General features: G+C 41.1%; 1 protein-coding gene across 1 annotated transcript in view; it reads right to left on the reverse strand.

The window, feature by feature from the left end:
- LOC126235500 (glypican-5-like) overlaps nucleotides 1-18037 on the reverse strand; it is a 1111824-nt gene that overhangs the window by 207578 nt on the left and 886209 nt on the right. Inside the window, exon 4 of the mRNA XM_049944219.1 lies at nucleotides 1522-1696. Within this exon, the coding sequence (XP_049800176.1) occupies nucleotides 1522-1696 (175 nt within the window). The remainder of the gene's footprint in view (nucleotides 1-1521; nucleotides 1697-18037) is intronic.

The following is an 18037-nucleotide window of genomic DNA, read 5'->3' on the forward strand; positions in this document are numbered from 1 at the left end:
GTCCCTCGACTCTTATAATCTATCCATTTTAAATTTTCTAACCTACCTACTCGATTAAGGGATCTGACATTCCACGCTCCGATCCTCAGTGGTCAAATGCAGTTCCTCCATTACTCATACTCGTTTAAGTAACGGGAGCCACTTAGTATTTTTCTCGCCATAATATACTTGTTAGAAATAAAATAATTGTTCCCCTCACACATCCCAATGAATCCTTCCTCCCCTCTGTCACTTCCATTTTTTTCCCTGTTCATCACATTCTCCCATTACTTTGTCCGTAGAACATGGTAGTCTGTGCCAGTATTTACTTGTGTACTCTTTTCGTCTGTACATTCTTATACTTTTAATCTTTGAGTTATGAATTCATCACAAGGTTCATTTGTCCATAGCTTCTTCGTGAATTTCATTATGCTTGTGTTTATATATTATACAGTCATAAAAGGTGATATATACTTGGAAAAAAATCTTTGTACAACTACAAACTCTCGGTGAAGTTGTATGGACTACCTGTTTAGTTGTGGACTACCTGTTTAGTCTTAAGTAGTCCCAGAATGGCCTAGAAAACAGTAACCCAGTTCACAATGAACTATAAAATAAATACCTGGTGATCAAAAAGTCAGTATTAATTTGAAAACTTAATAAACCACGGAATAATGAAGATAGAGAGGTAAAAATTGACCCACATGCTTGGAATGACATGGAGTTTTATTAGAACAAAAGCAAAACAAAGTTCACACAATGTCCGACAGATGGCGCTGGACAGCAGGTAACTGCTACCGTGACGGGTGAGAGGTACGCCGATATGTTAGAGAATCGCATCATCCCCAGCCTGGCTGATAAACACCTGCTGGAACGTACGATGTTTATGCAGGATGGCGCTCCAAACCATATTGCTAGACGCGTGAAAGATCTCTTGCGCGCGTCGTTTGGTGATGATCGTGTGCTCAGCCGCCACTTTCGTCATGCTTGGCCTCCCAGGTCCCCGGACCTCAAGCCGTACGATTATTGGCTTTGGGGTTACCTGAAGTCGCAAGTGTATCGTGAGCGACCGACATCTCTAGGGATGCTGAAAGACAACATCCGACGGCAATGCCTCACCATAACTCCGGACATGCTTTGCAGTTCTGTTCACAACATTATTCCTCGACTACAGCTATTGTTGGGGAATGATGGCGGACATATTGAGCATTTCCTGTAAAGAACATCATCTTTGCTTTGTCTTACTTTGTTATGATAATTATTGCTATTCTGAGCAGATGAAGCGCCATCTGTCGGACATTTTTTGAACTTTTATATTGTTTTGGTTCTAGTAAAACCCCATGTCATTCCAAGCATGTGTGTCAATTTGTACCTCTCTATCTACATTATTCCGTGATTTATTCAGTTTTCAAATTTATACTGACTTTTTGATCACCCTGTATTATTGTGGAACATCAAAACTGTGTGCTTGAATTTTTAATTTTTCTGAGTTTATTATTTGTGCCGCAAAGTATTGGCTCGCAGCATAGCGGCGGTACTCACCAGTAGTGATGTGGCCCTGCGTGAGGGTGACGCCGAGCACCTCGCTTTGGCCGCTGGCGAGCTGCCGCGGGCCCCCGCCGCCCGCCGCCTCCCCCGCCTCCACCTCCTCCTCTTCGCCCTGTGAGCTATCCGGCGAGCTCTCGTCCCACTTGTGCGGCCCGCAAGACCGCTTCACCTGCACAACAAAACGCGACTCTGTCATCACGTCCGTGTGAAGCCAACATAAATACCATGTGTATCACTATGTCTAACAAGGGAACCTCCCCATCGCACCCCCGTCAGATTTAGTTATAAGTTGCCACAGTGGATAGGCCTTGAAAAACTGAACACAGATCAGTCGAGAAAACAGGAAGAAGTTGTGTGGAACTGTGAAAAAAATAAGCAAAATATACAAACTGAGTAGTCCATGCGCAACATAGACAACATCAAGGATAGTATGAGTTCAGGAGCGCCATGGTCACGTGGTTAGCGTGAGCAGCTGCGGAATGGGAGATCCTTGGTTCAAGTCTTCCCTCGAGTGAAAAGTTTAATTTTTTTATGTAACCAACTTCGCTCTCTAAAATTCCGGGACATATTCAGATTTGCTTGGACATATGCAGGATTTGACGGTTTAAGCACGGAAAAATCTGAAAACGTTAAAAACATATGTTTTGACAGAGCACAGGGAAAACTGTGCGACCGTGAAACTGTTGCATTCATTTGTGACAAACTCTTATGTTTTCATCACTTTTTTGGGAGTGATTATCACATCCACAAGAAAACCTAAATCGGGCAAGATAGAAGAATCTTTTTACCCATTCGCCAAGCGTACAAGTTAGGTGGGTCGACAACATATTCCTGTCATGTGACGCACATGCCGTCACCAGTATCGTATAGAATATATCAGACTTATTTTCCTGTGGAGGAATCGGTTGACCTATGACCTTGCGATCAAATGTTTCCGGTTTCCATTGGAGAGGCACGTCCTTTCGTCTACTAATCGCACGGTTTTGCGGTGCGGTCGCAAAACACATACACTAAACTTATTACATTGAACAGAGACGTCAATGAACGAACGGACAGATCATAACTTTGCGAAAATAAAGAAAGTAAACTTTTCACTCGAAGGAAGACTTCAATCAAGGACCTCTCGTTCCGCAGCTGCTCACGCTAACCACGGGACCACGGCGCTCCTGAGCTCACACTCTTCTTGATGTTGCCTATGTTGCGCATGGACAACTCACTTTCTATATTTTGCTTATTTTTTTCATAGTTCCACACAACTTCTTCCTGTTTTCTCGATTGATCTGTGTTCAGTTTTTTAAGGCCTATCCACTGTGCTAACTTATAACTAAATCTGACGGGGGTGCGATGGGGAGGTTCCCTTGTAAGTCATCTCCGCAAAGTAGAAGAATGATAACCTGTGGGATCTTCATTTTTATAACGTTACTAGGTTAATCCCGCACATTCTGACTTCGTCGGTGTATCAAATGAAGTACTGCTCCGCATGACTAAAGACCGAGGGCTTGTTGAAAAGTAATACGTCAGAATTTTTAATGTGAAATCTCTTAAAGCTCCTTAGATACAACAAAAGTTATTAACATTCGATATCTCTATTCTTCATGTCCATTTATTTCTTTCTCAACATAGCCACCCTGGCGACGAACACTTTCCTCCCAACGAGAGACCAGTCTGTTGATACCGTCACAGTAGAATCTTTGACTTTGACGGAGTCATAACCCCACCTCTGCTTTCACCGCTTTATCACTAGCAACGCGAAGTCCTCGAAGATGTTCTTTAAATTTTGGAAACAGATGAATGGGGCCAAATCGGGACTGTATGGAGAATGATCGATGATAGTGAACCCAAGGCGTCGAATTGTTGCAGATGTCGCAGCGCTCGAATGTGGTCTGGCATTTTCATGCTTAAGGAGAGGGTGCTCCATGTGTGGAAGAACTACACGAATTCGAAACTCGATTAGCACTCTGTTTCCCACGCGCTGACATCGTTACGTTACAGACTGTCATGTCACACGCTACAGTGTAGCGTGTACACGGCTACAAATAACCGAGCGAGGTGGCGCAGTGGTTAGCACACTGGAATCGCATTCGGGAGGACGACGGTTCAGTCCCGCGTCCGGCCATCCTGATTTAGGTTTTTCGCTCCAGGCAAATGCCGAGATGGTTGCTTTGAAGGGTCACGGCCGACTTCCTTCCCCATCCGTCCCTAATCCGATGAGACCGATGACCTCGCTGTCTGGTGTCCTTCCCCAAACAACCCAACCCAACCCCAACCCTACAAATATGTAGACATGAAAAATAAAGACGTAGAATGTTTGTTTTGTAAATAAAAACTGCCTTTTATTGCTGAATGGTACTTAATTTCTCCCAGAAGCATTTTGCCTTTTACTTTAAGGAATCTTCAGTGAGATCCAGAATGATACAGTTGTGTTTTGATATGCGTATTTGTAGCTGACGAAACAGTTCGCGTCTAGTTTATTACGTAGATGACTGATCACTTACAGCTCATCGCGTTTTTGATCGGCATCTGCGTTTCCTCTCATCTGGTCACATGCTGGAGGACGCACTTTATAGTCACTTACGAAACATAAGCACGTTTTCAAGTTCTGAACTTTTTTCTTCACAATTTGCGTATTGTTTGCCCTCATTCCTGTGGAAAACTATTAGTCTTCTGTCACTAGTTGTAGATATTTTATAGAAAACTGTGATTATAGTAACTACTGTGAGATCAATTTATGTCTCATCCTAGTTGGTTTATTTACGTGCGGGTTCCCAACGTAACGAAGTACATGCAGAAAACTAAAGTCTAATCGTTTCTGTTATGTTTATATCTGTGTGCGTATGTAAGATAGATAGATATAAACATAACAGAAAGCGAAGGACTGTAAATAATCACTTATTTAGGTAAAAAAACGAGGCGTGAGCTGTTTTATAATCTATAAATATCACATATCAAAACAAAACTGTTCCATCCTACTATAGATCCCACTGAAGATGCCTTAAAGTAAAAGGCGAAACCCATCTGGGAGAAATAAAATACATTGCAGTAAGAAAAGATGGTTTTTATTTACTTAAAAAAATTGTACCTGTGTTTGCTGCGGACGATGGCCACACAAACAAAGTTATTATGCAGAATGTTAATAACGTCTGTTTTATTTAAAATGCCCTTAAGAGTTTTTACATGTCCTCGTAACCAAAACAAGCAGTACAATAGACAGATCACCGATGGCCAATATATCTATATCCGACACCAGTGAGCTTTTGCAGATAGTGAAACTGGAACTGAATAAAAAATATGTTTCAAGCAGATGCGGCAGGAAAATTGTCAAATATAGAATCAAAGCAGGTTGGGAGTAGTGCGTCAGTTATTGTCTTATGCGACTGTGTAACGTCTTGTTTCGACCGTTACACAATCGTATGATGGCACGCGTGCTCCATAATTTGTAGGACATAAAGCGTCGCAAAGAAGCAAAAGATGGAACAATTCCGATATTACTTGTAAAACTGCGACTACGTCAAAGAAGCCTCTGAAACAATAACATAACATGTAAAATATGGTGCGTTTTGCATAGGTACCAATGTGGCGTCTAAATACAGAAACAAATTTCTCTTCATAAAACTCCAAAGTCGACTGCAGACTGCTGCTCACCCTGTCCGTTAAATCATGTATGTGTACAGGGCGAGTCACCTAACATTACCACTGACAGGAAAGCTTGGACAGGCGCACTCTTCCCCGTAACTGCAAAAGAACCGTTCACCATTTCTGCCGCAGTAAAAAATAACAATTACTAACGTTTCCGCGATCGCTTCCGTTATTTATGTGTAAATAAAAACGACAAGTTACACCGCAGTTTGAGAACAGCTGTATTATAAACAAGTAAGAGCAGTGTGTTTCTGCTTCCACAGCCGCTTCTCAGCCATAAATCTACATCTACATAGGTACTTCGCAAGCCACGGTACGGTGCGTGGCGGAGGGTACCCTGTACCACTACTTACTTGTCATTTCCTTTCCTGTTCCACTCGTAAATAGAGCAAGGGAAAAACAAATGTCTGTATGCCTACTCTTGAGCCATAATTTTTCGTTTCTTACCTTCATGGTCCGTACGCGCAATGTATGTTGGCGGCAGTAGAATCGTTCGGCAGTCAGTTTCAAATGCTGAGTCTCTAAATTTTCTCAATAGTGTTTCTCGAAAAGAACTAGCCTACCCTCCAGGGATTCCTATTTGAGTTCCCGAAGTATCTCCGTAAAACTTACGTGTTGTTCGAGCCTACCGGTAACAAATCTAACAGTCCACCTTTGAGTTGCTTCGATGTCTTCCTTCAATCCTACCTGGTACGGATCCACCAGAGCCCTATATGCGGTCCCCCTTACAGGTGAACCACTCTTTCCTAAAATTCTCCCAATAAACCGAGGTGGACCATTTGCCTTCCCTACCACAGTTCTTACATATTCGTTCCGTATCATATCGCTTTGTAGCGTTACGCCCCGATATTAAAACGACTTGACTGTGTCAAGCAGGACACTAGTAAGACTGTATCCGAACATTACAGGTTTGATCTTCCTACTCATCCTCATTAACTTACATTTTTCCACATTTACGACTAACTGCCATTCATCACACCAATTGAAAATTTTGTCTGAGTCGTTCTTCCTACTGTCACTCAACCTCGACACCTTGCCATACAACACACCATCATCACCAAACGACTGCAGACTGCTGCTCACCCTGTCCGTTAAATCATGTATGTGTACAGGGCGAGTCACCTAACATTACCACTGGAAACACCTCCCAAACCACAACAAACACTGAATACCAATTCCACAGACCGAAAGTGAGGAGAGGGGCTGGTGTAACTGGTTAATACAAACCACTGAGAAATGCACGGAAGAATGATTTTCAACACATACTTACGTTTTTTTAAAATGAAAACCTGTTTTTATTTTTAGCACAACTGAAAATAGAAACAAATACTTAATCAATGACGCTTGTCACATTGTAAAATGTTAAGTACATCCGGAGTAATTTGTAACATGAAGTTGACGCTCGAAACCTCACACTTACAGTCGCGTGTTGTAACAAACAAGATCTGTAGGGGTATGTTTACGAAGACTACGATGTTTACGAGCTTGGCTGTCTCAGTGTCTGCATGTAGCGCTTGCTGAATTAGTCCTTGTACTCAGAATAATTGTAGTGCACTGTGTTACCGGACGTCTGTGATGGTGTACTGTACACAAGTAAGAACTAAAGTACGCACAATAGGAACGTGAGAAGGTCGCAAGTGTATCAGTGTGCACTCGTAAGAACTGTAAAAATGGTTTTTTCTAGCTCTTAAAAGGCAGAGATGATATACATCTATGGCGAGTGTAGACAAAATGCAGCTGCAGCCTGTAGGTTTTATGCAGAAAGGTACCCGGATAGAGATCATCCAACGCGCTGCACAATTGAAAACACCTACAAACAATTGTATGCAACAGTTATGGTCGTATCACCCAAACGGGCCCGTAAAAAACCCATCACAGGAGAAGCAGATGCAGTTGGTGTGTTAGCTGCTGTTGCCGTGAAACCACAGATGAGTTCACGTGACATCGCTAGAGGCAGTGCAATGAGTCAAAGTAGTGTAATTATCATACTTTATCGTCACAAATTTCACCCGTACCATGTGTCGCTGTAACAGCAATTACATAGAGACGATTTTAATAATCGAGTGAATTTGTGTCAATTGACGTTAACAGAGAGTGCGTTGCAGTTCTACCTGTTTACCGATGAAGCAGGTTTCACAAACCACGTTGCAGGCAGAGCGGCAGCGACCGTGGAATGTAGATGTTGGTGCAGAGTAATTGACGACCATCTCATAGATCCTCACTTAATTGAAGGCATCCAAACAGCTGCAAAGTACATCGTTTTTCTAATGGTCTGCCAACATTGCTAGAAAATGTCCCGCTGGAAACTCGTAGACGTATGTGGTATTAACATGATGACGCTCCTGCACATTCTGCAACGAACACTAGGCTGATCCTTCACAGAATGTTTCATAGGACGTGGCGGATTCATAAACTGGCTAGCCCGTTCTCCTGATCTTACACCTTTAGTCTTATTTCTGTGGTGTTGTTAAAGGAGAACGTGTACCGTGATGTGCCTACGACCCCAGAGGATATGAAACATCATATTGAGGCAGCCTGTGGCAACATCACGCCAGATGTACTGCGTCGTGTAACACATTCATTATGCGGTGGATTGCAGATGTGTGCAGCAAATGATGGGCACCACTTTGAACATTTATTTGCCTGAATTGTCAGGACACACACTTTTACATTCTGTGATTGAAAACTAAACGCAAATTTGTACGTTTAACTACATTCTCATGTTAATGTGCATTTCCTTCTAACAAATCAGTGCGGTGCAGTATTCTTCAGAGAAGAAAACTAATAAAAATGTTAGCGCGTGGACGTTACGTGCTGTTCATGTCTCTTCTGTACCTACGTTACATCACTGTTATTTATGTATCCCCAATTAATTCGGTTCTCTCCGATACACACGACTGAACTGCTGACGAGTTACTCAAACGTCAACTTTACGTTGAAATTACTCTGGACGTAATTAACATTTTACAATGTAAGAAACTGCATTGATTAAGTACTACTCTGGACGTAATTAACATTTTACAATGTAAGAAATTACATTGATTAAGTATTTTTTCTGTTTTCAGTTGAGCTAAAAATAATAACAGGTTTCCATTTAAAGAAAACATAAGTATGTGTTGAGAACCGCACTTCCGCGCATTCCTCAATGGTCTGTTTTAACTAATTCCACCAGCCCCTCTCCTTACTTTCGGTCTGTGGAATTGGTTATTCAGCGTTTGTTCTGGTTTGGGAGGTGTTTCCAGTAGTAATGTTAGGTGGCTCACCCTGTATATGTAGAGAACAGCAGCGGTCCTATCACAGATTAAACTTCCGCCATGCACCAGAACGTTTCAGATCTATTGTGTAAAAAATCATTTGAATTTATAATAACTCAAATTTCAGTTACGTCTAACAGTACTATACGTAATACCAGAATATAGCTTTTTGAACAGTAAACGTCATCTCAGTAACTTAGATTGTGCCCGCCCGGTTAGCCGTGCGGTCTAAATCACTGCTTTCCGGACTGGGAAGGAGCGCCTGGTACCCGACACGAATCCGCCCGGCGAACTTGGGTCGAGGTCCGTTGAGCCGGACAGTCTGTGGATGGTTTTTAGGCGGTTTTCCATCTGCCTCGGCGAATGCGGGCTGGTTCCCCTTATTCCGACTCAGCTAACTATGTCGGCGATTGCTGCGCAAACAAGTTCTCCACGTACGCGTACACCACCATTACTCTACCACGCAAACATATGGGCTACACTCGTCTGGTGTGAGACGTTCCCTGGGGAGCGTCCACCGGAGGCCGAACCGCACAGCAACCCTGAAAGAGTGGTTCGGTGTGGGGCGGCGGAGGGGTGAAGTGGACTGTGGTAGTCGTCGTGGGGTTGTGGACCACTGCGGCTGCGGTGGGGACGGAGCCTTTCCGACGTTTCTAGGCCCCCAGTTAACATACAATACAATACATACAAGTTAGGTTCCAATCACAAGAATGAAAAAAAGGGAAGTCGCATAAAATAATATTACAATGTTTTTCTAAATAGAAATGTATTCAAAATTCGTCTCTGTGTAACGATAAAGTAGTTCTCAAAGATATCACTACCCACTTAATAACAAAATATTCACGCACTTTCTACTAAACTTCAGCTTTGCAGGAATTTAAATATTGGAAAACATGTTAGGCACTCAAAACCATCCGTGCTCAATTATCACATACCGTATCTTAAGTCATATCTGATCAGTCACAAAAATAATTTCCATCTTTACTAATATTTCATTATACATCAAATCACAACTTTCACAACAATAACATAATTCCGTAACAGACTTCACCGGTCAACCCCTGTGGAAAGAGAAGAACGTTTTTACTGTCTGCAGCTCTTACACATGCTTGTCAAAGATGAAATCTGATGCCCGACGCCACAGTTGGTATAACACCCTAGTAACGTATCGTTAATCAGAAGGCACAAAATTAAACTGCTGCTGAATATTACGCCTCTGGCTGGTTCATGCGCACACTCCAGCCATTGCTTACATCATTACTGTCTTTCCAAACAGTTCTACCACTCACGTCTTGATGGACTGGTATCGTTTCTCTCAGCAGTGAGTTGGTTCATTACAGTTTTTTCGTGTGTGCTGAAGATAACTGCATATATTTAATGAAACTACTATCAGACTGCGATCGAATTTTGCTTCTCAGAAAAACCATAAAAAACATATTGCCTTACGCTTGCACAGTCTAGCTTTCTTTGGCGCCTCAAGACAGTCAGTCACACCTATGACCTCTTCGATGTATTGTGCAGAGCTCCTTTCCCACAAATGGTCGAAAACGGATATTTAGATTTTTCATTGATATAAAGAAATAACGTTAAACGCAAAGTAACTGTTTAAAGTTGCGATAGCCACTCTCACTGCTTTATTATGCATAAAATTCTTTCTATCATTCGGTAGGTTATCAAAGACTTGTGGCTGAATATCTCACTCCTTTCGCTACACCACACTAGGGCTGAGTGATGGATACTGTAAATTATTTCTAATTGTGATACTGTACTTAGGAATGTTGTGGTGTCACCGCCAGACACCACACTTGCTAGGTGGTAGCCTTTAAATCGGCCGCGGTCCGTTAGTATACGTCGGACCCGCGTGTCGCCACTATCAGTGATTGCAGACCGAGCGCCGCCACACGGCAGGTCTAGAGAGACGTCCTAGCACTCGCCCCAGTTGTACAGCCGACTTTGCTAGCGATGGTGCACTGACAAATTACGCTCTCATTTGCCGAGACGATAGTTAGCATAGCCTTCAGCTACGTCATTTGCTACGACCTAGCAAGGCGCCATTATCATTTGTTATTTATCTTGGGACGCATGTACAGTCAGACCGATGTTCACCAATTATGGATTAAAGTTAAGTATTCCAGCAGCTACGTACTTTTCTTGATAGTATAATTACTTTACCTGTTCCAGACCTCACGCCAGCCTGCGTGAGCTTAAACGCGTGCCTTTCGGCTTCCTCCAAACCCCGTGAATTGGCTCCTGCCAATTCACAACAAATGTTATTGTCGTTTTCAGATTAAAAATGAATTTTACAACAAACTTTATAATTGAGTGATCGTGATGTGAAGCTGTTGTCAGTGTGCCAAACTGTTTGCAGAGCTGTGTACAAGAGATTATAGAGTGGACACCACACATTATCCTTATTACAAGATTCCGTTCAACAAAAACTTCTTTTCCTTAATGACAAGTTACCCGAAAGTATGATGTCATAAGAAATTACTGAAAGAAAATAGTCAAAAATAAGTCAACTTTTTCACATTTTCATCTCCAAAGTCTGATATTATCTTATATGCAAAATTTGCAAAGCAAAGACTTCTAAGAAGATCTGTAACATTTAACTTCCAGTTAAGGTTCCTATCGATATAAACACCTAAGAATTTAGAATACTGTGTTTCATTTATTGATTTACCTCCACGAGTTATTTCTGACGATGTGGTCGGGCATTTCGCTGTGATGAATTGCAAGCACTGTGTTTTTCCTCAATTCAGTGATAATCTATTTACAGAGAACCAGTAATTAATTTTCAAGAAAATGCAGTTTTCATGTTAAAATTTGAAGTTAATCAATTACGCTTGATTGTAATGCTTACATCTTGGAACTATTTCTGCTTCTTGTATATGTGATAGCAGATTATTTACATATAAGAAGAACAAGAGTGGACTATCGATTTTTGTGGTACACCTGTAGTACATTGATTATTCTCTATTCCGTATATGCTGTATCATTCTGTACGTTTTCTGAGTTTCTGAATGCAGCACATCACATTCTTTTAGTTAGAAAAGCGCAAGAGGGGCTTTCACCTTTCTTTTTTTTTTTTTTTTTTTTTTCAGCAGAGGTATCGAAGTGGCAGGTAGTTGTTTGCTATAAAAACACAAACTGTTTATAAACAAGTGCTTCATATACAGCAGTCATCCAAGATCTCAAGTTACCTGAAATATTAATTCTCGATCATTGGTGCCTTACACCAACACACTTAACTTCTGGATCTTCTGTTACCTCTATAATTTCGAATTATGAATTCACAGACCAAGCGAAGGAAGGTGATCCGTTTCTAGATTGACATGCTTTATAATACTTCTAACTTGTTCTTGTTTGTTGCTTAGCATTTCAAAGTAAGTGCGTTGTGTATTTCAGACACAGGGTGCTTCTATATAAATATCGTCCGGGGCAAGGTGCCAGGCACAACCAAATGCTCCTGTGTGGTACGGAGGGATGCGTGACCATCTCTGTCGTGTCTCTCGGACATATACCAACTTTACAGGCTTTGACACAAAACAAATGTCTTCCGCCGGAGAACAATATTTTCCCGTGCGCTAGTCTGATTTTTATGTCTCCACCGCTTCCCATCTATAAATGTTCCAAAAATACAGAAAAAAATTCTCCACTTCTTCACCAACATTTCAACTCTAAAGCGTAAAAAATCAATAAATTGAAGCTTATTTTCAGCAACGGGATGGTATTCCAACAAAAAAGTATGGTTATTTTAAGAATAAGAGTATTTGTTCCTTAACTCGACATTCAACGTAAAGAAATAGTATGGTTTAAAGTCCTGTCGACAACAAAGCCCTTAGAAACAGTGCACAAGCTCTCATTGGAGAATGACCGAGGTATGAAATCACCCATGTCCAGTTTACAAGAAATTCATAGTTTAGAGATTTAGGAAAACCACGTAAATCACGATGGCTGAAGGGAGAAGTAAACGACCCTTCACCAAAATGTCAGTTCAGCCCCTTTGTCGATTGCGTCATCTCGCTCTGTTACGTTCAACGTATTCAGTGCCATATTGTAAAGGGTAAATCAGGACGTGAAGACACAGTGAGCAAATCGTTGTCATAAAGACATTTCATTATTTTGATTTTTAAATCGTTTAGTTAATTCAGCCTCTTCTTGATCTGGTGCACTCATGCAAGAAATTGAGCATACATGAAGTACGTATGTCCATGTGCGAGAGCCCATGTGAACAATCCATGGTAAAATGGCAGTAATTTAGTTCGAACTTATTAAAGAACATCAAGTTTTTAGATGTGTAAGAGAGGGAAAATAATCCATAAGGCAAATCATTTAATAAAGTTAGTTACTGAGAATCCAAGAAAATTATTCGTCAAGGTGTATAAGGAATAGTAAAATAATAACGTTAAAACATTATTTCATAATTGAGCGAAGACGTAGACTTTCATTTTCGGTACTTTCTTACGTTAGAAACTTGAGGCGCATGTGACCAATGGCACAAAACTGTCACGGTACTAATAGCACTTTGGTTCTCCACAACGAGAACCTAGAAAGAAGCAGACAGGTGTGTAGATAAATCAAAGAAAGAACTACACACGTGTTTCTACGAAAGACAACGGGCAACATATTTTTTATCGGTGGCAGAAAAGCGAGGCGTTTGTTGATACAAAACGTACGGACTGACAGGTTAACTGCTACGCGGGACGGTCTACAAAACAGGCGACAGTGAAACACTTGACTTATCGTCTAAAGAAGGTGTATAGCAACACAAATGTTTCATCACAACACTTTTACGCAGTGGGGGTCATAAAACAGAAGGGATTAAACAGAAAAAAGATAGCTTCTAAAAATATACAGCGCTATATTCTCGTAAATCACATAGATTGTTGCCTGCGCCACAGCCAGTTCCGTCGTTAATAACATAAAACCGAGACGGCCGGTTGCGTGGTGGAATAGATCTGATTTAAAGTGACACTGTCCCGACAGAAAGACCAGGAAGGGTCGATCTTATATTGCCAGGGTGAAGACCGTTATCTTCCATGATGAGTACTGAAGGCAGTTTTCGAATGTAATTGGTTAAAAACGAGTGGATCGTCACGAATTTTGTTCTAAATGGCACGCAGATATCTATTTAGAGATCATAATAAACTAAATTCCGTTAAGGCATTTCTACAAATATTTGAACCCGAATTTATTGGTACAATACAATATCTCACCCATTAAAGTTAGAATCATTATGAGAAGAACACAATTTATATTGATGGAGTTGTAAGAAAGTTCATATTCATATTAGTACTAAGCCTAATAGTGCTTCGGAAGATTCGTTAATGCATGCTGTAGGTAAACAAGAAGTAGATGTGTTCTTTACGATATTTTCTCTTTGTGGATGATTTAGGGAATAATTTTAGTATCAATTCCAGGTGCTACTTAGGTAATGTGGTAACCTATTCGAAAATAATACCCGGTAAAATTTTCGGTACTATCTAAAAATGTCTTGACAAAATATCGCCTTGGTGCAAACACAGGCTACTGACACCTGACGTAGAAAAATGTAAAATTGTGCTGTTCACGAAAGTTAAAAATGTAGCCTCTGACTACAGGATTCATGAGTCCCGACTGCAGTCGGTCGTGTGATACAGTATGGAAATAACAGAGGATATGGAGCGGAACGGTCACAGAGATTCATTGTGAGTTAAGTAAATCACGAACCTCGATTCAATGGAGTTCATTGGAAATTACGGTTTGTGTACAAATGAGATCGCGTACAGACCCACAGTACGCTCTATATTGAAATACTGATACATCTTTTGTATGAAATCCGTATAACAGACTACGACAAAGAGCCATCTAATGCAGCACGAATGACGTCACCAGACATTTATTTAGATTTTACAGGAAAACTACAACTACAGGAACGGTATCCGTACATGTCCCCAGCAAGTACAGTCAAAACATGCAGCTTTCCACGCGTTCTATAATACCAACAGTACATGAACATTTTTATTCAATTATTAAAGACGAATTGCAACCTTTGGCGCGTGTTAGCACTGTGGAAATGTATATGTTGATCAGACAGGCAGGTGCGTTGCAGTTCCGGTCTCTGAACGTGGAGAAAGCTGCAGATTAAGAAAGTTATGTTCTGTTCAGAAAATCCGGAAGAAGATCCTAGTGGCAAAACTGAAAATCAATAAACATGTGATACAGAATGCCAGTTCAGTATTAATCGGCCATACTCAATCCCCTGTTCCTCCTCTGCTAACGATATCCACATAAAAATTTTACTTTTCGTTTTTACTTATAGCTAATCATTTTTCTTGACATAAAATTTTATAACTTTGCTTTGTAATCATTCTAAGTTATAATTTTGTATCGCCTGTACAAGTAATATCTGTATAAGTTGAGCAATCCGAGGATGGCCAAAGAAGCTGAAAGCCGCTTCGTATGCGAATAAAAATAAATTTGCAAAACATTAGGAAAGTGTTTCCTCTTCAATGCTAACCTTAGGCTTGTTTGAGCGATGGGCTGTCTACCAGAAACTGAGAAAAATCCGAACTAGGAGACACACAAGAGACATTAATATTCAGCGGACACTTATTTAGGATATTACAAAACCGGTTCTACACCAAATATTGTATTGTCTGTAAGCGTGTAAGTCCTGCAAATATCGCGAAGACAAAATTGCAGGGATGACAGGACGCCCAGCACCTGCAGTCAGTCGTTCTTGACACGATCTATCCATGTCCGGACTGAAAGAAACCGTAATATATGGTGCAGTAATCAACAACCTCAGCTACACACTGTACAGTAACACGCAGAGTTAGACGCAGATGTAAAAGTACCTAAAATTTTTCATTGCAGTATCGTTAGTCTGTAGGCGCCAAAACCAACGCAATGAATATTACAGATGCAAGAATGTGTTGTGATGGGCTGAAGAAAGACGAAGGCAGCACCTCTGTCTATATTTATCGTTCTGCACTAGAGGAGGAGGAATACAGCGAGTGCCACACTATTACAGGCATTCAACCTCAGCACTCTCTCTTATAACTCACTGGAATAGCCGTGTGAGTCACAGTGAGAGCTACTTAGAGGACTGAGAGTTGGCAGAAGTCCAATTTCTTCTAGACACTGAAACCAGATAACTGTAGCTAGTTACCTGCCGCCTTTGCTATGTCTGTTGCATCATATACAAGTTACGAGTAATAAATGAAACGCTGCCGTCGTTTTAACGAAGTTATAGCACCAAATAAAAGTCACGAGTGTTTGGAGAGTTTTAGATCTCGTAATTCTAACTGGTGCGTACTGGCCAGTACTGTATGTTAGCGTGAGAAATGTATAGTGTGTCATAATAATACAATCAGAGCAATATTCACCAGTATACGATTTGTGTTAAACAAAGATCGAACATTTTGTAATTTGATATGTTGTATTAGTCCGAATAGCGGGATTTTTTTCTTTGTTGTGTTGATAAACATGACTCAATAGTACCTATGCAGCGATACTATAAACGAGTTATTCGTTCTCAAAGTCCTATATTTTCGAAAGTATTACATGTAGAAATATAACTGAAGCGCGAATAGAACCGTAAACTAACCCAGTTTGCATTGTACCCACCAGTTGGCATTACGAGTGCAGAGCCTTGACAAAATGATGACAAAGCAAGAAAAGAGATTTTGTGTGTTGGAATATGCGACATGCTTACTTGTTATAACAGTTTAGCATGCATTCAGAAGGAATTAAGGAAGAGAACTGCCATGTAAACAGGGCTCTCTTCTTTGGTATCGATAATTTAGGGACACCGGTTGTCTCTGTAAACAGGAAAGTACCGATCGACCAGGTGTACCAGATACAACCATGCAGGGGTTGAGGGAAAGTCTCGTACGCAGTCCAAAACGTCAACGGTCCGCGCAGGCCACGATCTCTGAATACCGCAGCAAACTGTGTGGAAGATTTTTCGACGGCAGTTATATTTCAAACCGTACCGTTTGCAGTTCGTTCAGCAGTTAAAACCAGAAGATTATGGCCGGCGCCTTCAGTTTTGAATCACAATACAGGAAGTCTTGAGGATGAACATTTCGTCTCGAAGCTGATATTCAGCGACGAAGCAACCTGTGAGAGTGTCGGGTACTCAAAATCTTTATGTAATTGTGGCGCATGAACGGAATTCGCCGAGGGTTAATGTTTTCTGCGCAATGTCACAGACGAAGCTGTATGTGCCGTTTTTCTTCTGTGAGAAGACTGTGACATATACCTCTTACCTTGATATGTTACATTTGTGGTTGTTTCCACAACTGATAACTGATTCCAAGAATTTTCATCTTACAACAGCCTCGATATTCGTCGGTATCTAAACGACGTAATTCCGCATGGCTAGATTGGGCATAATGCTGCAGATAATGTAGATCACTTCCCTTGTCTCCCCCCACCCCCACCCCATCACCGGTCGTCTGACTAACCATCTAGGCCGCGCGGTTTGAGGCGCCAGGTCCACACACATATGAACATTTTTTAACCATCTTGTGACTTTTCCTTTGCTCTTAGAGTAAGGTCTTAAAGGATTCCATTGTCAGGAACACTGGAACAGCTCAGGAGGACGCATCAGTGTTGCTGTGATGACCCCTGAGACTATGTTGACACATAAGGTACTGAACGTACTTGACCATCGATTGAAGATTTGTCTGTGAGTACGAGGGCACTCATAGAATATTTGTAGAGTGACAAGTGCAAACTTCGTGAGTTTACGGTTCTGTTCATGCATAAATGACGTTTAGATATGTAATGCTTTGGAAAATACAAAGCAATGAGAACGAATGAATCTTTTATGGTATTATATTTAGTCTCTTGTCAGCTGTCAAAAAGGTTACACGTGTTGTTGTATTATCGACGATTATTTACTTTGCATAAAGATAGTTCAGAGTATTTGGAACGAAGCAGTAACTTTTTAGAAATGTTAAATATTGCTTTCGGCGAGTCAGCGATGAGTAAAACAGCGACTTGGGGAGAACGTGAAGATGTTGAAAATGCCGTTGCACATCATCAACCGAAGAAACTACGAAAAAGTGAGATACATGATTATGAATAATTGAAGAATCACAGTCACAGAAGTCGCTGATGATGTTGGTATATCAACTGGCTGATTGTATTGAAATTTTTTCGGATAATTTGGGTGTGAAACAGTAATATTCTTTCCAAAATTGTTTAACTTCAAACAAAAACAGCGGGGAATGCAAGTTGCTCAGGAGACGATGGATGAGGTCACCAACGACGCAGAGCTACTGAAACGTGTCATAGCAGGTGATGAAACATTGGTTTAAGGACATGACGTCACTAAGGCTGAATCATTGCAGTGGAAGAATTCTGGATCGCCAACACCGAAGGAAGTTCGACAACTGCGGTGTTTTTTTAGTGGTGTAGAGCACCATGAGTTTTGCTCACAAGGTAAATGGCATTTGGGTGAAGCAATCCGAAAAGAAGGCCCCAGATTTGTAGAGAAACAATTCATCGCTTTTCACAACCTCAACACCTGCGCACAATTCGTTGCTATCTCGTGAACGTTTGACTAAAAACAACGCTGTAATGATCGCCTTCATCCAAATTTGCCAGACATCGTCGCATGTGACTTG

This window comes from Schistocerca nitens, chromosome 2 (genome assembly GCF_023898315.1).
Source record: "Schistocerca nitens isolate TAMUIC-IGC-003100 chromosome 2, iqSchNite1.1, whole genome shotgun sequence".
Classification (NCBI taxonomy): Eukaryota; Metazoa; Arthropoda; class Insecta; order Orthoptera; family Acrididae; genus Schistocerca; species Schistocerca nitens.